Here is a 25872-nt window from a genome sequence, read left to right on the forward strand (position 1 = left end):
CCTAAAAACTATTGTGCAAATGCCTCATATGAGATTCTAAATCGAAAGATCGTAGGGCCAATAAAATGTTGAACTTAAAAAGAAATTGATTTCAGAGTATGAGAACTAAACCTTAGTAAAGAAAAACTAAGCACAAGAAATAGATTTGAAATAAAAGTTCAAATGTACTTAGCTATCTTGAATACATTGAGGTTAGCTTTAAAAAAAAATCAAACAACTCAAATCATTTGAAGTATGATTGAGAGTTTAAAGGAGCACAAAAGCACTTTATCACCACATGGTATATGATTTGGGGCACTTAATAGCTTAAATAGACAAATAGTTCGATTTGGGTGTTAGTAGTGTTTTTTATTTGTAGAGGGTAGAGAAGAATGAGTTATTTGAGCTAAGATTTGAGTTTAATTTCATTCTTTTTCAAAGAGCATGTTTGTTAATCCTCTCGGTTGTCTATTTAAGTGAGTTGTGATCATCCTGGATGTCCACTTAATTACAGAAGTGAGTTTAATTAGTGATTTGATTTTAGTTAACCCTCTTGGTTGAAGGGTCTCATGTCTCTCACTTGCTAAATTGCATGTTCATCGTGTTGGTGCATATAAAATCTTTCACCGGAACTATCAATTTTTTTGTGCTCTTTCTCCTAGGTATATATTTAGGTTTTTAAAGGATTGAGACATAAACAGATGGAGGACGTTAGAAGGGTTCCTTTTATGTATAGCATGTGTGCAATTATGGTGGTCATTAATGCTATCACATTATGATTTTACTTACAAATAGGTTGTATGCTAATGTGAAGGATGAGGCAATGTTTGATGGTTCAGGTCACTTCTCTAATGTTTGAAGATAAGATATAATTAGGGTGTCATTGCTGTAATTAGTTTATGCCTCTTGTCTCTTCTTTACTCTTACGTAATATTGTACTTTTATCAGTTATAAATAAAGCTTAGGGGGGAGGGTTTGGACACAAGTCCATAACCTTATTCTTCCTCCTCTTTTTCTCTCCAATGTGTGTTCTTCATCTTTCTCCATGATGTAATTCATAGAGTCCTGAAAATCCACATGGTATCAGAGGATTGATTTTCAGGACTCACAACTATGGTTTCTAGGATTCTAGTTTATTTATTTATTTTTTTGCTTGGTTGATCAAAGGACATAATGTACCGGTATGAAAGAAGTTTTCCTCTTGAAACAGATTTTTTCCCTCGCTTGTATATTCTCTCTTTTCAAGTTTACTCATTGAAACTCATGGAACGTCTCTCTTAGTGTGAATCCATGGATTTATTCTCTTCATGAGTGCGTTGATCTACATAAGGTGCATGATAAATCCAGAATTAAGTGCTGAATGAAGAACAACAGTTGTTGATCCTATCCTGGCTCATGATCCCAAGTTGGGATCAAATCTGCTAATCTCTCCAAGTATGGATTTGGTTATCGCCTGAATAGATGCATTAGTGACATTTATCTGATAATCTAAAGTTGCTCAAAAATATTTTCCCTCCAAAATACGATCATCCAAGTAGAGCAGTTCAGACTTACAAACAACCGATCATCTATGCAAAAGCCTTCTGATAGTATCGGCAATCAAGTTTCTTGCACTAAGACTTCTTGATCGTCTGGTGATCATTGGTATCTCTGCTCTACCATTGCTCCTAGCCTTCACAACAGCATTGGCGATCAGTTATTTTTCTTCTGCATTGCTTCCGTAACATTTTTTGGTACTCGGTGTTGAAGAGAAGATATGAAAACCTCTTACATGATTCTCACAGTAAGCAATCTCACAAAACCAAAATTAATATGGTGGAGTCTTACAAGAGTCTCACAAAAAGAGGTCTCACAGAAGAGTTTCAATTTAAAGGTGTTTTAATTATTTTAATCTTCTACTTATGTAGAGTGATTTAATTATACTAGGACTTATCTTTAAGTGTTAGAGTTTGGTTGTAATTGGGACAAGGATAGTTTAATTGTAATTGGACTCTTCTACTTTACTCTAATATAAATAGGGGTTCATGTACTCTGATTACATTAAGTTAAAGTCAATGAAGTTTTTCTCTTTTCCATAAATTCAACATGGTATCAGAGCATGTTCTGTGAGTTGATTCGGTCAACCCACGGAGATAATGTGATCATTTTCTAATCTATTATATGTAGCAATTTAGTTTTATATCTATCTTTATTTTCCTCCTTTTAGTCCCTATACCTATTGTTTACTGCTGCTATAGATTTTGCAAGCTTTGCTTGGCTCACGAGCTGTTATTCTTCTACCTTCTAGATAAGGGCTTATCCTATCTCCCTTTTCGAGGAGAATGAAATCGCCACGACAAGATCTCTTTGTCAAGACCCACTACCACCTAGTGGACCACTCTACTGAGTTAATCAAATTAGACCACCAAACGACGGAAAACCGAAGGTCGTAACCGATGACCACCATTAGTGGAAAATCGTCCGACGAATAGGTCACTTAAGTGATGAATCGGGAACTGTCTAGGTGACGGATCGTGAACTGTCGAGGTGATGGTTCGTGAATCGTCTTACATTCTCCCACTTGACCCATACGTCTACTTAATATGTATCATTGACACATTTTCATGAATGTTTTCCATATATATAATATCCTTATATGCAAACAAAGAAGATTAAATTACATGAATCGTGGCGGTAAGTCCTTTAAAGCAAGTATTACCTTCCCCGTATTACAATACAACTATCTCCTTTGAATGAGAACCTTACGTGGCACATTTGCTTTATAAATGAACATGCATAATGCTCATTCGAGATCATCTTATATTGGCACTCTCTAAACTTTATGTATACAACCAAATAAGATAAGACACAAATGAACTTAATGGGTTTTTTTTTTTTTACAAAATCGCGATACAAACATAAAAGGAATCTCAATTACAAAAATTACTTAATAGAACTGAGTCCCATATGTTCAACATATCCTTTATAAACAGCAGGTGGTAGACCTTTTGTGAACGGATCAACGATCATTAATCTGTTACTGATGTGTTCCACAACCACTTTATTTGCTTTGACATGTTCTCGAATAGCTAAAAACTTTATGTCATTATGTTTACTACGACTTCCACTCTTATTGTTCTTGGCCAAAAACACTGCTGCGGAATTGTCGCAATAAATCCTTAATGCTTAGAAATAGTGTCAACAATTTTAAGCCCTGAAATAAAACTCCTCAACCATATAGCATGTGATGACGCTTCAAAATATGCTACAAACTCAGCTTCTGTGGTAGAAGTAGCAACCAAAAATAGTTTTTCACTTTTCCAAGAAATAACCCCTCCAGCTAATAAGAAGACGTATCCTGATGTTGACTTTCTCGAATCAAGGCAGCCAACAAAATCAGAGTCTGAATATCCAATCACTTCCAGATGATCAGATCGTCTGTACGTAAGCTTGTAGTCTTTAGTCCCCTGAAGATATCACATGACTATCTTTGCAGCTTTCCAATGGTCCAAACTGGGATTACTTTGATATCTACCCAACATTCCCGCTGCATATGCTATGTCAGGTCTTATGCAAACCTAAACATACATTAAACTCCCAACAGCGAAAGCATATGAAATATTTTTCATTTGTTCCCTCTCTAAATTATTTTGTGGACTTGGTTCCAAACTTAATTTGTCACCTTTCACAATTGGTGCAATACCAGATGAACAATTATTCATACGATATCTCTTTAGAATTTTGTTGATATAGGCTTCTTGAGACAATCCTAATGTCCCTTGGGATCTGTCTCTATCAATCTTTATGCCTATGACATAAGAAGCATCACCCATATCCTTCATATCAAATTTCAACGAGAGAAATCGTTTGACCTCATGAAGTAATCCTAAATCACTTGAAGCAAGTAGAATATCATCTACATATAAGACTAAGAAAATTATTTTACTCCCACTGACCTTATGGTATATACATTGATCCATGATATTCTCTGTAAACCCAAATGAAGAAATAACATCTTGAAATTTTAAATACCACTGACGGGAGGCTTGTTTTAGTCCATATATAGATTTCCTAAGTCTACAAACCAAGTGATCATTCCCCTCTTAAATGAAACCTTCAGGTTATTTCATGTAAACCTCTTCTTCTAGGTCTCCATTGAGGAAAGTCGTTTTCACATCCATTTGATGTAACTCCATATCAAAATGAACTACTAATGCCATCATTATCTGAAATAAATCCTTATTTGAAACAGGAGAGAAAGTTTCGTGATAATCAATACCTTCTTGTTGAGTAAATCCTTTGGCTACAAGTCTTGCCTTATATCTTTCAATATTGCCTAAAGAGTTTCTTTTGGTTTTGAAAACCCATTTACAGCCAATGGTCTTCCCCCCTTCAGGCAATTCAACAAGATCCCAGACTTGGTTATTAGCCATTGAATCCAACTCTTCCTTCATGGCATCATTCATAATGTGGATTTTTGTCCACTCATGGCATGTGAAAACGTAATAGGATCATCTTCAGCACAAATATCCATGTTAGATTCTTGAAAGTACACTTCATAATCGGAAGAAATTGCAAGTTTCCTAACTCTTGAAGATCATCTTAAGGGGACTTCAACATTTTCAGATTGCGAATGTGGAGTAACCTGATCTATAGGAGTATCCTCATGATGAGATGGTTCTTCAACTATTGGTTGTACTTGAATAATCAAATCTGTATTATTTTTATGAACAACAACCAATCTATACGAATTTTTAGAAGCAGGTAGAGTACTTGTATGCTCCTCAAAAACTAAGTTTCGAGGTTGGGTACTCCCACTAATCTCATCATTCTCAAGGAACCTTGCATTCTTAGATTCGACAATTCTTATTGAACGAGATGGACGGTAAAATCTGTATCCCTTAGAATTTTTTGCATAGCCAATGAAATGTCCACTGACTATTCTAAAGTCTAACTTTGTTTCATGTGGATTGTAAAGTCGAACTTCAACTGGACAACCCCAAACATGTATATGTCTTAAACTAGGTTTCCAACCTTTCCATAATTCGAATGGCGTTTTATGAACCGCCTCGGTGGGAACCCTATTGAGTACATAGACTGCAGTTTTGTGAGCTTCACTCCACAAAAACAATGGGAGATCAGAGTTATCAGAGTTACTAAGTATATTCCTCACCATGTCCATTAATGTTAAATTTCGTCTTTTAGCCACACCATTTTGAGACGGTGAACCAGGCATTGTGTATTGTGGCACAATAACGTGTTCCTCAAGAAACCTTGCAAAAGGATCAATCAATTGTCCTGTTTCAATGTACCTTCCATAATATTCACCATTTCTATCTGACCTCACGGTTTGGATTTGTTTACTTAATTGTTTCTCTACTTCTGCTTTATAGACCTTAAAAGCATCTAGTGCTTCACTTCTATCATAAAGTAGATAAAGATACATATATCGTGTATGGACATCAATAAAGTTAATGAAATACTTTTGACCATTGAAACATGGATCATAAGGACTTGAAATATCAATGTGTATGATTTCTAAGACATCAGAAATCCACCTGGCACTTTTCTTGTACTTGTTAGTTTGCTTTTTTTAATGCAATCCACACATGTACTAAAATCAGTAAAATCAAGAGCCTCAAGGACTCCATCAGTAACTAATCTTTTAATTCTATCAATGGAGATATGACCTAATCTCTTATGCCACAACATGGAAGATTTCTCATTTATAACACTTCTCTTAATGCCAACATTAATACCATGCACAGTAGTAAGACTGCAATCAAATGTAGGGTTTAAAAGAAGTTTGAACAATCCTTCTTCCAAAATGTCATTTCCAACAAGAAAATGGTCTTTATACAAATGAAGGGAATTTCCAAGAAAATTAAAACTGAATCCAAAGGGTAAAAGTTTAGAAACTGAGATAAGGTTTCGAGAAAAAGATGGAACATAAAATGTTCTTTCAAGGTCTAAAACAAAGTCAATATTTAGGACAAGTCTGAAAGTTCCAACCGCCTCTACATGTGAACCCATCTTATTTCCTGAATAGATGGAGCATTCACTTGGCGTCGGTTTTCGTTGGTTCAAGAAACCCTGCATGGTGTTGGCAACATGGAGTGTAGTACCATAATCAATCCACCAAGTATTATAAGAAGCATGAGTCATATTAGATTTAAAACACACTAAAGAACACATTTCTCCATTTAAGGGAACAATAGAGGAACCAGAGGTGGGGATAGATAAAGTTTGAAGAGCTACAAAAAGTAGATAACAAGCTTACTAAACATGTAATGATGCAAAAATTTGAATATTTACCTATATAAATAATTAAAAAAAATCAGCGAGTCACTATAATCTTTCATGTGGGGTTAGATTATAACACAGATGCGATTTATGTCTCTTTATGATGGGACCTAGAAATGTGTTTGTCAAGGAATATTCTAGGTAATTTAAACAAATAAATCAGCATGTCATTATAACCTTTCCTATGAGCTTAGATTATAACACAATTGCGATTTATATCTCTTTATGATGGGACCTAGAAATTTGTTTGTCAAGGAATATTCTAGACCTGTGGCCAACTAGAATTTTTTTTTTGTTTTTTTTTTTGAATATTTTCTTTACCATCCTGATTAATCACGTAAATATAACATTTACCCTATGGGGTTAAATTATTATATCTTCATGATGAATCATAACTTTTGTTTATGTCATTAACTTTACGTGACTAAACTTAATGTCACTAGACATTTGCATAATTAAGAATGTTCTGGCAATTACTCAATTATTCAAATGTATACAAAAAATATGACATAAAAAATAATTGACTAAAATAAATGTCAATCAATAATCCTTATATTTAGGTCAACATAAAAAATGCATAAAAACTAAAGTATGCATAAAACCAAAATAAATTTTGCACAATTATTAAAATTGTATGAAAACAAATTACTGTAATTTTAATCTATATATTATGTGTATCCCACGATAACACATTAAACCAGTCGGATTTACTGGTTTCGAGCGCCCAAAGTTATTTCCTGCACGCGTGTTCGAATCCCCGTAGGCTCAAGATTTTTATCTGTCGACCGAGTCGACTCGGCCAGTTCGCGGGCGGGTCGTCTCAGCGAGTTGGAATTGACAAGCCAAAATGATTCAACCCGTTCGTGCGATGACTCAGCCCGATAGAGTAAACCCTAACGACTCGTTAAAATCCGAGTCGAGTCAACCCGTTCGACTCGTTTCATCAAAACCCATCTTGCACAACCGGTACAAGTTGACTCAGTCGAGTTAATTTGTCATTTAAAAGAAACGAACTAACGTAAGTTTCAAAACATTTTTTTTTATTTACGTGCGCTGGAGGTCATCTTCAACCTCTAGCCACATGCAGAGAGGATGGTCAACATCCATCGTCGCTCTCTGTCGGACGTCGCCTCCTGTCGGAATTCGACCGCTGTCGTCGGACGGCGACGCCGACTGACGCACAGTGTCGAGCGATACGCCGGTTGGCTCCACAGCGCCGGCGCTCACAGCGTACACAGAGAACTCCTCTCCATGGAAATGACTTGATATCAGAGAGGGAAGCTCTTATATCGCATGTAGGAATACTTTTAATAGAATTTTGGAAACATATATGAAAAGTCAGGCGTCAACGTCCAGGGAACAGAGCTTATCGGCTATCGTCTCCAGCGAACAGAATGTCTTGTCTATCACAGAGGCTCGTTGATGGCAGTGGTCAGGCATGCCTCTGCTAGACCAAACCCCATTTTATAGGTTCCTCTCCATCAAAGGAGACCACCAAAAGACGAAAAACCGAAGGTCGTAATCGGCGACCACCATTAGTGGAAAACCATCCGACCGGATATGTCACTTAAGTGATGGATTGGGAACCGTCTAGGTGATGGATCGTGAACCGTCGAGGTGAATAAACCAAAATATTACCTCCTAACATGGCGTCAACTTTCGGTGAACAGAGCCTATCGGCTATCGTCCCCAGCGAACAGACGTCTCATCTATCATAGAGGCTCGTTGATGGCAGTGGTCAGGCATGCCTCTGCTAGACCAAACCCCATTTTATAGGCTCCTCTCCATCAAAAGGAGACCACCAAACGACGAAAAATCGAAGGTCGTAACCGGTGACCACCATTAGTGGAAAACCGTCCTACGGATAAGTCACTTAAGTGATGGATCAGGAACCGTCTAGGTGATGGATCGTGAACCATCGAGGTGATGGTTCTTGAATCGTCTTACAAACGACTCTACTAAGTTCATTTTATGTTTCTACTTGCTGGATTATTTCCTCCAATGATAACTCTGTTTTCACCAAGTTATTTGATCTTACCTTCTATCGACATCTTCCGAAAATACTTGCCTGAGCCAACAGATGCGACGTTGTCTCTCTGCAATCATCGGTGCAGTGAGGAAGAAGATGCATTGTTTGGAAACCAGAGTGTTGCAGGGAAGAAGATACTGTTGAAAAATTTAATGTTTCCCTAAGTTAGGAAACATTTAATCGGCACACTGGTTCTGCAGAGCCGATTTTGACCGAGATCTGGTCCAGTCCGAATTGAGACAAACAAAACTAGAGACCCGAACTTACTGCCGAGTTAACTCGGACGTACTCGAACAAAGTCAACCTAGTCTAGATCAAGTCAGTGAGTCAACTTGGGTCTGGGTCAACCTGACTAGGCCCACTTATTATTTTCCTTGGTTATACATGTTTGGGTCTTGAGTTTTATACATATTTCTCCTGCGACTCGGTTATATGAGTCAACTATTTGACTCGGTTCAACTCGGTTCTCTATCTTTGGATGAATTATTATCTTTAATTATTACTCGGTTCTAACATACTCTCTTGTGCAACTTCCTTATTTACTGACGTACTCATTGCAGACTATTTCATATGTCCTTATTACTCTTAAGGACTTCCATTATTTACCGATTATCTATTGCTATACAGTTACACATTTGGTACATTTTATTTGGGCATTGGCCCATTTCCGCTATTGCTACTCTTTGATTAAGACATTATTTTTTAAGAAGAACTCCTCGGTTGTTTGCCTTGGGTTCATTATTTGTTGATTGATGTCGGCATTGGTTCGTCTGATGCTGAATTTAATTTTTTTAGAAAAAAAAAAGCACATGGTGGCCTCAACATCTTATCTTCCTCTTTACCCATTACCCATTGGTCATTTAGCAACCTTTCTCCTACCAATTTTTATTTGACTCTCACATACCCCTTTGGGCCAACCTCTTGTGTGTTGCTTCGGTTGGTTTTCCTTTGTACACACACACACATATATATATATATGTGTGTGTGTGTGTGTGTGTGGGTGGGGGGTGTTGTGTGTTACTACATCTATGTTATTGGGTTCAAGTTGAGATTGTTGCCATTACCTCCTAGCTTGAGGGAGAGAAGTCAAAGAAGAAGTACAAGAAATAGATATTTTATTCCATATGTTGTGGTAAGTTTTATGTGATCAAAATATTCAAGAAAGGGGGAGCACAAAAAATAAAGTTTTTGCATCTATCAAGAATTGTATTTGTCAAGAATTTTTTTTGTAGCAAAGAAAATTGAAGACCAAGAATTCTTTTCATTGCAAGTTGAAGTTAAACTCCATCTTGAGGGGGAGTGTTGAAGAGAAGATATGGAAGCCTCTTACATGACTCTCACAAAGTTAGAATTAATATGGAGTCTTACAAGAGTCTAAAAAATGGAGGTCTCACAGAAGAGTTTTAATTTAAAGGTATTTTAGTTATGTTAGTTTTCTATTTATGTTGAGTTATTTAATTATGTTTGGACTTATCTTTATGTGTTAGAGTTTGGGTGTAATTGGGACAAGGGTAGTTTAATTTTAATTGGACTCTACTACTTTCCTCTATTATAAATAGGGGTTCATGTACTCTGATTATATTAAGTCAATGAAGGTTTTTCTCTTTTCCATAAATTCAACAACGGTATAAAGCCTGGTAGACGGGTATCTTCTTTGCTAGCTCGTCTTCCTTCCGACACTGCTTATCTTCTCCTCCTGTCTGACATTACTCTGCCCTTACTCTATTGTGTGACTGTTGCAAATCTGAGTAATTGTTGGCATTGTATCTTTCCTCTCTACCTTCCTGGAACTTAATGTCGTTCCTGTAATTGGCGTCTATCATCTTATTTTTGGTAGAGAGTATCCTCTTTAGCAGAGGATTCTCTATTACTTGGTTCATTGTTGCAACTCAGACCAGTGAACTCGCTCTATCTAGCGAGTCCATATCTGGCCATATCTGCCAAAGACTGCTCCGACAGCATGTCACGATATATTGTCTTTCAATCTTGCTATTCTATTTCTGGAAGACTGCAACTTCTTGTTGTAATTGGACAAGAGCTCGACTTATTTCTACTGTTAATCCAGATATCATCCTAACATTACAGCATAACTATTGTCATCCTTAGCCTACTAGAATTATGTTGATATTTGAAACCAAAAGATTACTAATTATATCTAGATTCTTATCATTGTTCCGAGTGATTGACGGCATTACATGCCAGTGTTGTTCAAACTCTGCTATCTTTGATTGATCCTGCCGATTTATCTGCCATTACTGTTGGCGATTCTCATTGCTGATTTTGGAAAATCATCTGAGATTATCTTTGTTAATCACTCTACCTCGTCTCTATTGTCTATCTTCATTCTACTGATTGATTTTTGGAAGTGCTGAGCTGCTGTAGAATTCTGAGTCTAGCTATTTATGGCTCGTCTCTTTGGTTACCGTTTCTCCATTGTTGAAATAAGAGGGAAGCTAAGACAGAAGGGTAGTTGTTTGAATTTAATCTGTCAAGTTAACCCAGCAATCCGAGCGCTGCTTACTGATTCTGCTTTGCTCAAGTTAACCCAGCGACCTGAGCATTGCTTACTTTTTGCGGATTATTTTTTGTGTCCTTAATACTTTTAAGGACTTTCATTATTTATCAGTTATCCACTGTTTTATAACAACACATTTGGTACATGTTATTTGGGCATTAGTCCATTTCCATTGTTTCTATTGTGTCTTTTTTATTGAGACATTATTACTAAAAAAGAACTCCTCGGTTACTTGCCTTGGGTTCATTATTTGCCGATTGTTGTCGACATTGGTTCATCTGATTAAGAATTTGAATTCCTTAGGAAAATAAAGCACATGATGACCCTGACTTCTACACCTTATATTCCTCATTACCCATTACCCTTTGGTAGTCTTTCTCCTATTGTCCTTTATTTGACTCTCACTTACCCCTTTGGCCAACCTTTTTGGAGCGTTTCTTTGGTTGGACCCTTTAATATATGAGTGCCTTAAGTCTTTTGAAACTTTTATTGGTACTCTAGGGTTTTTTTATTGCCGACTTGTGAATGATAGACATTACTTACTTTAATGATTATTATAACTATATTTGTTCAAAATTATTAGAGGTTGGTTTCGATTTATCACCAGTTCTACCCTTTGAGAGTTTGTGTCGGTGTCGTACTTATCCTTGGGACACTGTGATGGAGGAGCTTATTACTATGTCTATGTTATTTGTTTCAAACAGGGATCAGTGCCATTACCTCCCAGCTTGAAGGGAGTGTTAGAAGTGTTAGGAATTAGACGCCATAATTCCAAACTAACGAGAGCAATAATAATAATCGCAGAAAAATGGCGAAGCAAATATAGGTTCGCTTCAAGATGAGACTACGTCTTGTCTTTCGCTACTGTAGTAATCCACTATGAAAATAAAATAGTTTATAAGAAAAATCGCACACACTTACATGTGTTTATTTTTCTCTAACCTCCCCCCCCCCCCCCCCCCCCCTCCCTCCTCCAAATTATAAAGAGAAAATTTGGGTAACCGTTTTACAATAGTGAAATTCACACCCCCGGGAGGGAGACACCATGGCGACCTTACCGCGAAGGTGGATTCACGTACCAACTCTGCGTAGGGCATTGATTAGGCTCCACAACTTAATAGAAATATATGATGTAATTAGGGTGTCTTTGATGTAATTAGTTTATGTTTCTTGTCTCTTCTTCTATCTTACTTGGGTGAAGGGCATAATTATAATATTATACTTTTATCAGTTATAAATAGAGCTTAAGGGGGAGGGTTTGGACACAAGTCCATCACATTCTTCCTCCTTCTTTTCTCCCTAATGTGTGTTTTTCTTCTTTCTCTATAATGCAATCCATGGAGTCCTAAAAATTAACATATAAGAAGTCCTTCAGAGTGTAGAACTGAAGATTGAATCAACATTACTGTTTGGAGATGTTTAGTTTTCCTGTTTGTTATCATATCACTTTTGATGTATAGCTAAAGAGTGTAAACTGTTTTTTGTTTCTTTTCTTTTCTTACTATCTTGCAGATTTCTTTCGGTTTTCTGGTATACCCTTCTCTTGTGTTATTGTTACATGGGTCAATTGCACATATGTCTGCAAACTACCATGGGGAATCAGTCCATTTTCTTGGTGCATCCATGCCAGGTATGTCTAGCACATTTCTCGAGTTCCCCTGAATTTGAGCAAACCTTAGAACCTTCAGGGAAGCAGCCAAATGCTTCAGCTGAGAGCAAGGAATGTTAGTAGCTTTGAACAGTCATAGCAAGAATAGACTGTATTAGAGCTACTCTCTGCCACCTTATTACCATTCAAATATTAGAGCTACTGGGATCACAACATTGTGAAGATCAAACATGGAAGAAGATTCATACTCAATGATGGTGTAAGTCTCACTTCCAGAATTAGAGCAGTTTACTGCATGTGGTAATGAAAGATTCAATGGGACCACCGACTCATCTGCGGTCTGCATTCTCCATTTGAGAAGACCAATTGCTGCTGCATCACCATCTTGACCAGTAGGAAAAGGCCTTTTAGGTTCTTTCAACCCAAGAATATTTTCATTTGAGAAGAGCTCCTTGTCGATGTTTGGATGTGTTTTGAAAAGGATAGCAGGATTCCCTCCAGTTTCAATCTGGACAAAGAACACTAAGCTTATCATCCTATACTTGGATGGGAAGAGGAAGAGAGAGAAAGATAACAACTCACTTATATAGACACAACGAAGAGGGTTAACGAACATGTTATTCAAAAAACAATGATATTAAACTCAAATCTTAACTCAGATAACTCATTCGGGTGTAGAAAAGGGAGAGGATTTCAACAGAAAAAGAGGAATCGAGCTCGATAGTTGGTCACCGATAGGGGTGGCATCGAGTCGAGCCAAACTTGAACCTGCATATGTTCGAGTTTGGCTTGATCTGAATACTTAGAGCTCGATCTCAACCTCAAGCCTAAAATTGAGCTCGAACTCGAACTCCAACCTACATTTACAATTACAAAATAAACAAAGAAAATATTGTGATGAACTTAATACCATTGAACAACAAGTTATTACAGAGAAGTCCAAGACTTTGCAATGGAACATACTAGTATATAATAACAAGTTTGAGGGACTCAGAAGGGTTAAACGATCGATCATCTTTGAAGTTTTGAGGTAAATAAGAGAAAATATCAACCAACTAAATAAATGAATTAATGAGAGTAATTAGAATAAAGGGTATTTTTATAAAAAAAAAAAAAACTAAAAAGCCGAGCTGGGAAAATCCTGAGTTTGACTTATTATACTTTGACTAGCCTTATTTCAAGTTTGAGGTGGAGACTAGCCTTATTTCAAGTTTCACGTCAGATTAATTAAGCTGGTTGACTTACAACAACTCTCGTCCCTGTCTTCCAGTTTTATCTTTATAATTGAAACGAATTAAACCACGGAGGAAGACGACCGCTTCCCGGTCGTTGGAGGCTGACGAAATGCTTGACATAAACACCAAATCCAACACGCAGCCATTAACAATGAAAGTCGGTTCCAACTTCTTCAATAACCGAAAAATATAAAAGCAAGAAGATGAAAGATGAACTGCGACCAGAAATCCATTTTCCTCAAGATCACCGGTTCAATATCCAGAAACGGACGGTTTCGATCGTCGAACAAGCTAGCAATTCTGTATCCTGCAGATTTGAGCAGAGGGTGTTACGTTGGAATTTCGTTAACTACCAGGTCCAAAATCGTTCCTTCGATGAGTGGAGGAGTGATTCAACATTGATTATTTAAGTTGACTTCAGATTAAAGATAGGCTTCCTTCAACCAGTCTCGTAGTCGTCGATGAAGTGGTTGCCGTGCAATTAGAGAACAGTTCTTGCTTTAATGGCGTATCTATCTGGGTAATCGGAAGTCATTAACCATTTGGCGGGAGATATCAGAAATTATCCCGGATTCAGAGCCGGCTGCTCGGCCCATGTTCGGGCGAATACACCCAACACCTCTGTGTATGCACTATAAACCAGACAAATTCAGTTGCTGAATGCTGTGACAAACTAAAAGAGAAATTCTATTCGGTTATCTGTGCGGTTTTTGTCATCCAGCACGGAACATGAAACATCTGACTTCGTTTAAAGCATCTTTAGCTTTCTTGCCGGAGTCTTCTGTCCCCGGTTAATCGTGGAATTTCTGCTCTGAAGTCTTAGATGAATTGGTGAAGAACTTGTGTTGATTAGAGAAGAAAGCGCAGGTATAAACGTTACAAGAACGCTGAGATGTTTTATGAAAACCATGGAGGCAAAGGAAGAAAAAAAGAACGGAAGGCTCCCTCTGTCCTCCATCGATTTGATCCATCAACTATTTTACTCTGCAACTTTTTTTTTTCCTCTTCAGTAAAATGGAAAAACAGGGAAATTTTATCAAGAGCATACTACCCTTGAATCATTTGACACAAACAAAAAAGGATAAATAGAAAAGAAACATGTACATAGAGAAACAGGGAAAGCGCTCTTATAGTTTCCTTTGGTTTGAAGGGACGATTCTGATGAGTAAACCGGGGAAAACATCATCTGGGTCCTGGATATGGGGATTCCGCTCGACAATATACGGATCCCCACACTTGTCGCTGATGGTGTGCAGAGTCTCTCCTTCGTTAACAACGTAGATTTCTTCGCAGGGGCGTTGTCTGAATCTTCCGGCCATGACTGGCTCCGCCACCGGGTGATTCTCCTTGACAGATGCAAACAAGATGAGACCCACCAAGACGAAGGCGCAGTACCACGAAGCTGCGTCTGCTATTGCTTTGGCTCCCGCCATGGATTTCTCTTCTGGTCTCGCCATAAGAAAGGTGGTTGCTTTCAAATCGATCGATCGATCGATCGAGAGAGAGAGAAGGATGAAAGGTGTGAGGAGAATTTTAGGCGTTTTCGGAGGGTGGGAAATCGGTTCAAAGACACGACGGGTTGCGTGAACTCCCTTTTAAATCTTTCCTTCCTTGATGAAATTACAAATGTACCCTAACCATACGAATCATGATTATTTCATTTGTTTGATACTTGATCACGTCACAAAATTAAATCCCATCAATATACGTATATACATACATATAATATGGTCAAATAAATTATATTTCAATTAATAGAGTGTCAATTTTATCTGATTATTTGGTTTTTGTCAACCTTTTATTAAATTGAATATATATAAAATAAAAAAGCTTATCCTTACATATAATTAGATAATTTTATATATTTACTTATATTATTTTTTATTAAATAGGAACAAAATCGGGTAATATCTATTTTATATTCATTTACCCGATTATCGATCATGTAAGGGTATTATTATAATTTTTTAATATCTTTAAATATTATATGTATATATTTTTAAATTTTAAAAAAACTTATCTGTTTTATTTATTTATTTATTTTTTTAATTTTCCTTTTACTCGTTTACGTGACTAAAAACCATAATCCAGGTCGATCGAGAAACGGACCGAGTCGACATCGATTCGCCTTCTTTGTCACTAGACTCACTAGTTGCGATGGAACCCTGCAAATGAACCGAGAAAGTTGATATTGGAAGCTCTTTTCACGACGGATTGCAAATAGAACTAATCAACAACGGTGTTGGCAAAAATTTGCACCAGAGAGAAGTACATGCAATCTTATACCAATTCAAACTTATAGGCTTAGTACACCTTCAACCTTACTTTTAGAAGTCCTACACTACAAATGAAGTAGTTATCCTTTAGATCTTTATGATAAGAAGATGCAAACCTTTCAAGCCATCAGTTTCCTGCTTCAACATTACTACAAAAGAGGCATTTATGACAAGAAAGTCCAGATACTTGCTATACATTTCCCATTACTATGTATGAAATACTTGGGTAATGACATCCCTCAATCTTACAATGTAACCATTGTTTAGATCCAGATTTTGGCTTCATTGCACCTAGAAGACAAACAATTCATGGGAGCTTGCAGCATTGTTGGGAACCATTTTTTTATTTCTTAATTAACAATTTGATTCATCAAACAAGGTGCATTACTTTTTTTAGAGAAAATTCCACAGACTTAGATGGAAGTGAATGACCAACAAAAAAAAATCAAGGAATAAGTTTTAATGTTAAATGCATTTGACAGAACACTGACCAGTTTTGCCAGATACTGGTGATGAAAATTCTATACCAGCAGCAGGCCTCAGCTCGTGACTGGCATTGCTGAGTTTCTGGTGCTGCACACATTCAAGAAGCTTTTGGATGACTTGTCAGAAAACAATGATTCAATAAAAATCATGCACCAGAGTTATTAGAGCTCTAACCAAATCAGAAGTAGCAATCAGAGTGAAAGTCAAAGTCGAAGTAGAAATCTTGAAGGAGAGTTAATAGGATGTCAATTGCATGGTACATGCCAATAAGAAAAGATAAAACCCAAGTGAATTAGGAATTCTTCTCATCAAGAATTATTGCAGTAATAATCGAACAAAAACTTCCTTATCAAGCAGGACATGACTTCTGTTAGAACTAAAGCTAAAAAACCGAGCACGATTCAAGATTATCAAACTACAAAATAAATATGTAAATGAGAAAACGTAAAAGATTAAGAAATAATCAATCACAAGAGGCACAGAGTTTACGTGGTTCAGCAACAGCCTACATCCACGGGAGGAGACGACGAGATTCCACTATAATCGGAAGAGGAGAGCTTTGCGGCTCCGAACTTGATTACAAAATCAATCTTTCGATTCTTCCCTCGACAAAACCCTTTCTCCCGCAAAAATCACTAATTTCAGAATGTCTCAAACTCTCCGGTCCCGAACTGAAAATCCCGATTAGGTCATCCAGGTCGGGGACGAACCGTCAGGTCGAGTCGAGTTGTCGGGTCGACAAGTCGCGAACCAGAATTAATGAAATCAAGACACTCACTAAAGGGCAATATTGTCATTTCACACTGTCTATAAAGTTCAGCAACTACACTACTTTATTCTATGCACTGTTTTATCTCTAGTTCAAATTTTTATCTAATTTGGACAAGTATGTAGGGAATAAGTATTTTTAATTGATTAGGGTATTTCTGTAATTTGTATCTCAGGCCATTATAAATAGGGGTCGAGCTCCCACACAAAGTTATTTCAGACTGATTTTCTCCATCTCTTCTCTCTTTCTCCTCCTCCTCCAAAACCCATTCTTTTACATCTATGAAACCAGAGGTATTTGTGTTTTGTATATTAAGTTTTATGAGTTGTATTTCACTTTATGTAAAACTATGGAATGTTGTTGACACTTTATTGTGTAGCATTTTAGATGAAAAGTCACCTCCTAGGCAACATTTTAGATGAAAAATTATTTCCTGTACATCAAAAGAAGTTGAAGCAATGTTATCACTTTCATAACTTGAAGAACACGTTCAGTATGAAACTAGATTCTAATGTATATTAAGTCATTCAATCATATCCCTCATGATATTTCATAAAAAAATTGGGTATGAAGTTTCCATTGAACTGCGAGAATGACTTTGAATGTAAGAGGGTGATCTCTGCCCTTCCAACATCTGCGAGCAAATTCAAAAATCAGCTTTCTTTTGTAGCATAAGATAGATTTTGTTGGTTGTACTAAAATCTAACTCAACCTGAATCACTTGAACTCTAAAACCAGCAAGTTTTACAAAGCTTTCTTCTGGTTCCTCTCATAAGTGATAACATTCACCCACTGTCTCACTATCTTAAGTACCAAACTATAAATGCTGAAGAGTAAGGGAGAGCATTACCAGCATCACCAGAACTTTTAGGCTCGTCATTTTGATGCTTTGGCTCTTCCATATTTTTTTCCTCCTCATTGTCTTCACCCTTCTGTTTCTGTAACATTCCAATAACCTCTTCCAGTGGAGGATCTGCGCATCTATAAAATAATAATCTAGAAGCACAAAACATAAAATGAATTGCACAGAAAAAAATCACCAATTCAAGAGTTCAAACGTCCTAAAAACCACAATTATGGCCGGTATATTCAAGGTCGACCTTCTATTTTGAATCACCCAGTAACAAAAAGGGACATCAAAATGTAGGATTCTACGCATTACCCTAATCAAATAACCTGCTTAGAACCCAAAAATTAAGAGTTCGATGATGTTTTGTGATGCATATCCAACCCAACCCTTGATAATAGACGAGTAAGGAAATTTTTGTATGCAGGAATGATTCAAGTAGATCGTCTACAAATCAACATAATAAAAAAATCTAGCCCAATATTTGCCCAAAGAAACAAAAAACAACCTAAAAAATAAGAATCGGATTTCGTCCAACCCCAAATGGGAAGAGAATTTATCATTGGGAAGGTGCCAGATCAGGAGGAAACGAAAAGAGAAAAAACGAAGGAAACAAAAAGAATTATGTGAATGATGCATTTTAGAAAAACAAAGTTAAAAATATGCGAAGAACATGAAAACCATACCTATTTTGGTAAAACCTCCTATAGAAGGGTAATCATGGAAAACACCTAGCAGAAGAGGAGATTCGTTCTGCTCCATCGGTTAGCATTCTGAGAGAATCCCCTCCAGGAGAGCAAGGAGATGACATGGTTTGAGCGGAAAGAGAAGGAGAAGACTCGGGGTTTAAACCAGCGTTAGAGAAGGAGAGGGGCACAACGGTCGTATTTTCGTATGTTTGGAATGAACGCACCCCTATATATATACACATATATATCAGAAAATCAAATATCTGTTGGATTTTTCAAAAAACTGTTGCCTTTTAACTGAAGTCAATCACTCTGTATTATATAGTTATCTTGCATAAAAGAAAATCTTCGTCTGCGGCAAGAATTGATGTCAAGGCAATGTTTGTGCGCCCAACAATTTTTGCCAACGGGAGCCACCATTGATCAACAATGGCTGCCTCGAATGGAAAAGAGGCAAGTAAAGGATTCCCACTCGTAATCCTCTTTCTAAATTTAGCAACACGACGCAAGAATAGCCCCCACGTAGCCGACTCCTCCATCCCAGTGTACTCCACACAAAAACCGCCAAAGTTCTTCTTACACTTGCCATCTTCTTCTTCTTTTTTCCCTCCTCCCACTCTTTCTTCATCGTAATAAATACCCAACACGAAGAAAACGTTTCTTCATTCTTTTTTCTTTATTTCTGTAAAATGGCGAAGCCAAAACTGAAAGCTATGGCGCCCCAAGAGATTACTGATGCAGCATCTTGGTATTGTGCCATTGTCTTGGGGGCACTCATCCTGTTATTGACTGTGAGGGAGAATCCAATGGAGGAAACGCCTGGAGTGAAAGGATATCTGAAGGTGAGGCCATGCGAGGAGATTTATGTGGTGGGCGAGGGAGAGACCCTTCACACGATCAGTGACAAATGTGGCGATCCATACATCATCGAACGGAATCCTCACATCCAAGACCCTGATGATGTTTTCCCCGGCCTAGTCATCAGAATCACTCCTTCGTAATCCCAAAATCCATAACGAAGGCCAAGTTCTATGTGTAATTAAAAATCCAAATAGTTTACCAATTAATTGTTACAACCACACAACCTTTTTTTATCTTTTTTTATTCACTTCCCTTTCTTCTTTCAACTGTTTCTTTTTCATATTCAAAGACAATCTTTGCGACTCTCAAGTACTATTTTACTCATTTGTTATGATATATTTCCCCTTTTGATTCCATAATCTAAACACATATTTCTTTTTATTTAGTTTTCCATTCAAACATAATTTTTCTCTTTGATTTTTTACTCAAGCTCCATCAAATTATGTTTTGTGCAAAAAGATTGGAGACTTGGATCTCACTAGGACAAGGCTGATTCTCCTAACTCAAAGGTGTGACTTTTATTTTTCTTTTCTACTTCACTTTGAATTTCTATAGAGATTTAGTCAAACCTCAAATTTTAAAAGTGAAAGACCAATAGAGATATAATCTAGTTCTAGAACTCTTTGAGAGAGTTTGTAATAGTGTAATTGCGTACTACACTTGGCTTAATCAGAGCAAGATCACTTTGAACTTATAATTTCTAACTAATACAATAAGTAGTAGAATTATCCTGAGCAAGGGTTCTTGGGAAGTGATTACCACCAGGAGAACATCGAGAACAAAAATTTTGTGTTCTCTTATGGCGTGTGATTGCTTATCTTATGATTTGCATTAAACACTAAAATTTCATTTTATATATCTCAATTCACCTCCCTTCTTGAGAAGCCACCTAGGCCAACACTTGGCTATAGACAATCAAGTTTCCATATGGGTATGCTTCTACCATAGCATGATGTTTTAAGGAAGATACCCCCATTTCTTAGGCATGTAGACTCATGATTCCCATGTAATGTTGCAAAGATTGCTCCTTGTCCTATGTCATGTTAATTATCTACCAAAGAATGTGACAACTTTTATCTTTTAGTTGGGATTATTTTTCAAGGAATTGTGGTTGAAGACACTAAGGGTTGGTGACTACTATTGGTAGAATATTATGTAAGTTGGAAAAAAACAATCCTCCCTCATTCTTTTTTGTTATGGTGTATCTAGACCTATCACAAGAGGCATTGAGCGTGTAGTCTAGTGCCATAAAGTTAGTGGTTCTTTATCATAGAGATGAACTGATAGATTCCTTACCATGGAGTTACTTGTGTCTTACTTTCTCATGTATGTTACCACATGAGGCACTAATGTGTGGTCCAACGCCATAGTACTTAGCAGTTCCTTACCATAGAGTTGCATGTCTCTTACTTTTTCATGCCTATCCTAACTTTTCAAATAGGTTTCTACACTAGTTGAAAAACACAATAGGAAACAAACCTCGACCTAAAGGGTCCATCACTGAAACCAAATTCTATTCAATATACAAAGAACTTCTTACTCACAAGGGAGTGATAAATGTGAACAAACGATATGAGATATTGTTTGTTGAAGTGTTCAAAAATAAGGTTACTTGTATACTAATGTTAAAGTCAATTTTGTTGTTTGTCATGAATGTGAACTCATCTGATTATATTTATTTTTTCCAACACAAGTTGATATATTAGAATACCAAGGTTGTATTGATAGACACAACAATATTTATAGTGAATTCACCAACTTCATTGGTGCACTTCTTAGGAGCCATGCATCGAAGAGCCATCATGTTTGACATGATTCAGAGAATGTTACTTCCTTTATGTTGCCTTGTTAACTACTTTTGTTTTCGTTAATATATAGTTTTGTTTTCCTTTAAGGCAACTCTTGACCACTTGCCTTACAATGAGCAAGTGGTCAAGATGAGTGGAGAGCTTAGAGAAGTTTGTTGTCACTGCTTTTGATTATGAGAAAGTAATGTTTGTTTGGTGATGTTTTCTAAGAGATTGGACTTTGTCATTGATGAGTCTAAAGGGTATGAAGTATATCTGTTTTTGAGTTTGGTGAATAATTATCCTGATATAGGAGCAAGAACATAATGTGTTTAGTGGACAAAAGATCAAGAGTTGCCCATGAGCCACTAGTCAATCTCTCTCCCTCTCTCTCTCTCTCTACCTTTTGTTTGGTTTGATGCTGAAATCAATTTATGATGTTCAGGTTCAAATTAATAACAAACCATGATACGAATACTTGGAATTGATGTATATTGGGTCTATATGCTTTCCATATGTTACCTTTTGTTTTTTTTTGTAATATTAATCTTTGGCTAAATGAAGGCAGGTAGTGTAAAATTCATTTTCTTCAGTGAGGAAGAAAGTATTTTAGATTTGAGTAGGTAGTTGATGATGAGAGGATGGAAGTAACTTCATTTGTAGTTGTTATGATTAGAGTTATGGGATGAATACTGAGGTTGATGGCCTTAGACTTCTCTTTCCTCATTATTCTTCTTTCACTTTTATGTTTCTTTCTTATTCGGTATTACAAAATTTCCAGAATTGGGAATGAAGAAGACTAAAGGGAAAAATGAAAAAAAACTCCTTTTTTTTCTTCTCCATATTATTCTATTTTTCCATGTCAGATCTTTGCCTGCTCTATTACCATGTTGATTTCTATGGTCTTTTCATAAACATAATGAGATATCAAGGGAAGGAGAGAAGAGAAGAAGGGGAGGAGAAGAGGATAGAAGACCCCGTGGGAGAGAGAGAGAGAGAGAGAGAGAGGACGAATTCCAAGAGAGGAGTGAGGTTCAAGATGCTAGAGCTTGATGCTCTTCCCTATGCCCATTGGGTTGTATTTATAGTTGTAAATCCATATTTACAATGTCAATAATACCATTAGGGCCACACCTATTAAAAGAAAAGAAAAAGAAAAAAAACTATATATACCAGCTGGCATAGTTCTTGCAAAAGCTTTTAATCATATGGTTGGTATCAAAATCAATCTTCAAACCTCACTAGCTACCCTTGCTCTTTCGAGGGAGGGAAGAAAAAAGAAGATAAAAAAAAGATTGGAGACGCAGATCTCACTAGGAGAAGTCTGATTCTCCTAACTCAAAAGTGTGACTTTTATTTTTCTTTTCTACTTGTCTTTGAATTTCTACAGAGATTTACTAAAACCTCAAATTTTACAAGGGAAAGACCAATAGAGATAGAATCTAGTTGTTGAACTCTTTGAGAGAGTTTGTAATAGTGTAATTGCGTACTACACTTGGCTTAATTAGAGCAAGATCACTTTGAAATTATAATTTCTAATTAATATAATAATTGGTAGAATTTTTTTCTAGCAAGGGTTCTTGGGAAGTGATTACTATTAGGAGAACATCGAGAACAAAAATTTTGATTCTTTTGTGGTGTGTAATTATTTATTTTATGATTTGCATTAATCTTTATTAAACACTAAAATTTTATGATTTGGTTCTACCATACCATGATGTTTTAAGGAAGATACACCCATTTCTTAGGCATAAAGACTCATGATTCCCATGTAATGTTGCAAATATTGCTCCTTGTCCTATGACATGTTAATTATCTACCAAAGAATGTGACTTCTATCCTTCAGTTGGGATTATTTTTCAAGGACTTGTGGTTGAAGACACTAAGGGTCAATGACTACTATTGGTAGAATATTATGTTAGTTGGAACATTTTTTTTCTCCCTCATTCTTTGATGTTATGGTATTTCTAGTGATTCACCTACCACAAGAGGCATTGACCTGTGGTCTTGTGCCATAGAGTTAGTGGTTCCTTATCATAGAGATGTACTGATAGGTTCCTTACCATAGAGTTACATATGTCTTACTTTCTCTTGTATGTTACCACATGAGGCACTGATGTGTGGTCCAACGCCATAGAGATGTACTTAGTTGTTCCTTACCATAGAGTTGCATGTCTCTTACTTTTTCATGCATGTCCTAACTTGTTTGATTCAAATAGGTTTCCACACTATTTGAAAAACACAATAGGAAACAAACCTCGATCTAAAGGCTCCATCACTGAAGCCAAATTTTATTCAATATACAAAGAGCTTCTTACTCACAAGAGAGTGATAAATGTGAACAAACGATATGAGATATTGTTTGTTAAAAAATAAGGTTAGTTGTATACTAATGTTAGAGTTGGTTTGGTTGTTTGTCATGAATGTGAACTCATCTGATTAGAATTGTTTTTTCCAACACAAGTTGACTCAATACCAAGGTTGTACTGATAGACACAATAGTGAGTTCACCAACTTCATCAGTGCACTTCTTAGGAGCCATGCATCGAAGAGGGTGTTGACATTTAAGTACTTCAAGGATGAGAATATCTCCATCACGAAACTATTTTAATTATGTATATAGGAAAAAATATTTAATTTTTAATAGTGCTTGATTATTTAAATCATGTAATTTATTGCATAAATCAAGAAAATATGAATCCTTGATTAAGGATTCAAATTATTTCATCTTAGCCAATGAGTAAATTTGTATTTCATGTAAAAATCACTTGGAATCAATATATTTTTCCATCTCTATTTCCGTTTGATGATTAGGCTTATGGGGAAAAAACTTTTACTTTTCATAATCCAATTTTATCTTTTCATAACTTTTACAAACCAGGGCAACATGTTTCCAATATGGAATGTGAGAAGAGCTTTGGCATTCAAAGATTGTACCAATATGAGTGGAGAGCTTAGAGAAGTTTGTTGTCAATGCTTTTGATTATGAGAAGTAATGCTTGTTTGGTGATGTTTTATAAGAGATTGGACTTTGTCATTGATGAGTCTAAAGGGTATGATGTATATCTGTTTTTGAGTTTGGTGAATAATTATCCTGATATAGGAGCAAGAACATAGTGTGTTTAGTGGACAAAAGATCAAGAGTTGCCCATGAGCCACTACTCTCTCTCTCTCTCTCTCTCTCTCTCTCTCTCTAGCTTTTGTTTGGTTTGATGCTTAAATCAATTTATGATGTTCAGGTTCAAATTAATAACAAACCATGATACAAGTACTTGGAATTTATGTATATTGGGTCTATATGCTTTCCATATGTTACCTTTTGTTTTTTTTTTGTAATATTAATCTTTGGCTAAATGAAGGCAGGTAGTGTAAAATTCATTTTCTTCAATGAGGAAGAAAGTATTTTAGATTTGAGTAGGTAGTTGATGATGAGAGGATGGAAGTAACTTCATTTGTAGTTGTTATGATTAGATTTATGGGATGAATATTGAGTTTGATGGCCTTAGACTTCTCTTTCCTCATTATTCTTCTTTCACTTTTATGTTTCTTTCTTATTCGGTATTACAAAATTTCCAGAATTGGGAATGAAGAAGACTAAAGGGAAAAATGAAAAAAAATCCTTTTTTTTTTTCTTCTCCATATTATTCTCCTTTTCTTCTCCTTTTCCATGTCAAATCTTTGTCTGCTCTATTACCATGTTGATTTATATGGTCTTTTCATAAACATAATGAGATATCAAGGGAAGGAGAGAAGAGAAGAAGGGGAGGAGAAGAGAATCGAAGACCCCGTGGGAGAGAGAAAGAGAAAGAGAGGAGAGGGGACGAATTCCAAGAGAGGAGTGAGGTTCAAGATGCTAGAGCTTGATGCTCTTCCCTATACCCATTGGGTTGTATTTATAATTATAAATTCATATTTACAATGTCAATAATACCATTAGGGCCACACCTTTTAAAAGAAAAGAAAAAGGAAAAAAACTATATATACCAGCTAGCATAGTTTTTGCAAAAGCTTTTAATCATATGGTTGGTATCAAAATCAATCTTCAAACCTCACCAGCTACCCTTGTTCTTTCGAGGGAGGGAAGAAAAAAGAAGATAAAGAAAGAAGGTTTGTAAAGGGATGGCTAAAGAGATATTTTGAAATTGAAATTAAGAGAGATTGAAAACTAAGAAACCTATTTTCATTAGAAAAAAAAGAGGGTTAAGACACGAAACAAGATGAATCGAATGAGGAAGAAGACAATAAAAAAATAAAGAGAAAGTTTCACACCATGCTCCTTATCGCAAGGAGGATAGTATTTACAGTTGGAGGGACTATTTGAAAAGGCAGCAGGAATAGTTTAGTTTGAAAAGGGAAGGCTCGGGCCAATTTGGGAAAATAAAAGAATGACTATTTGCATTGATCTAACTATTGATATTCATTTTTTTTCAAGGAGTTTTGTATTGGATTGACTCTCTATCTCTCTCTTTACACACAAACACACACACACACACACATAAACAAATAAT

General features: G+C 36.3%; 3 protein-coding genes across 3 annotated transcripts; 1 reads left to right on the plus strand and 2 right to left on the minus strand.

Annotated features, from left to right (window-relative positions):
* Positions 1–14626: 14626 nt before the first annotated feature.
* Positions 14627–15188, minus strand: LOC137949117 (uncharacterized). Its single transcript, XM_068795391.1, has one exon. The coding sequence runs from the start codon at positions 15104–15106 to the stop codon at positions 14777–14779; it is 330 nt and encodes a 109-aa protein (XP_068651492.1). The 5' UTR covers positions 15107–15188; the 3' UTR covers positions 14627–14776.
* Positions 15189–17730: 2542 nt separating this feature from the next.
* On the minus strand, positions 17731–19018 carry LOC137947756 (uncharacterized). The gene is made up of 3 exons (XM_068793525.1): positions 18714–19018; positions 18031–18176; positions 17731–17814 (listed from the first exon to the last, which is right to left on the minus strand). Exons 1-3 carry the CDS (start codon positions 18787–18789, stop codon positions 17731–17733), a joined length of 306 nt encoding a protein of 101 aa, XP_068649626.1. The 5' UTR covers positions 18790–19018.
* Positions 19019–19405: 387 nt separating this feature from the next.
* On the plus strand, positions 19406–19717 carry LOC137947757 (uncharacterized). The gene has a single exon (XM_068793526.1). It carries the CDS (start codon positions 19406–19408, stop codon positions 19715–19717), a length of 312 nt encoding a protein of 103 aa, XP_068649627.1.
* Positions 19718–25872: the final 6155 nt, after the last annotated feature.

The sequence above is a fragment of the Aristolochia californica genome, unplaced genomic scaffold (genome assembly GCF_029961685.1).
Source record: "Aristolochia californica isolate CCGP_79_NKW_82.1479 unplaced genomic scaffold, dmAriCali1.0.hap1 SCAF_13, whole genome shotgun sequence".
Classification (NCBI taxonomy): domain Eukaryota; kingdom Viridiplantae; phylum Streptophyta; class Magnoliopsida; order Piperales; family Aristolochiaceae; genus Aristolochia; species Aristolochia californica.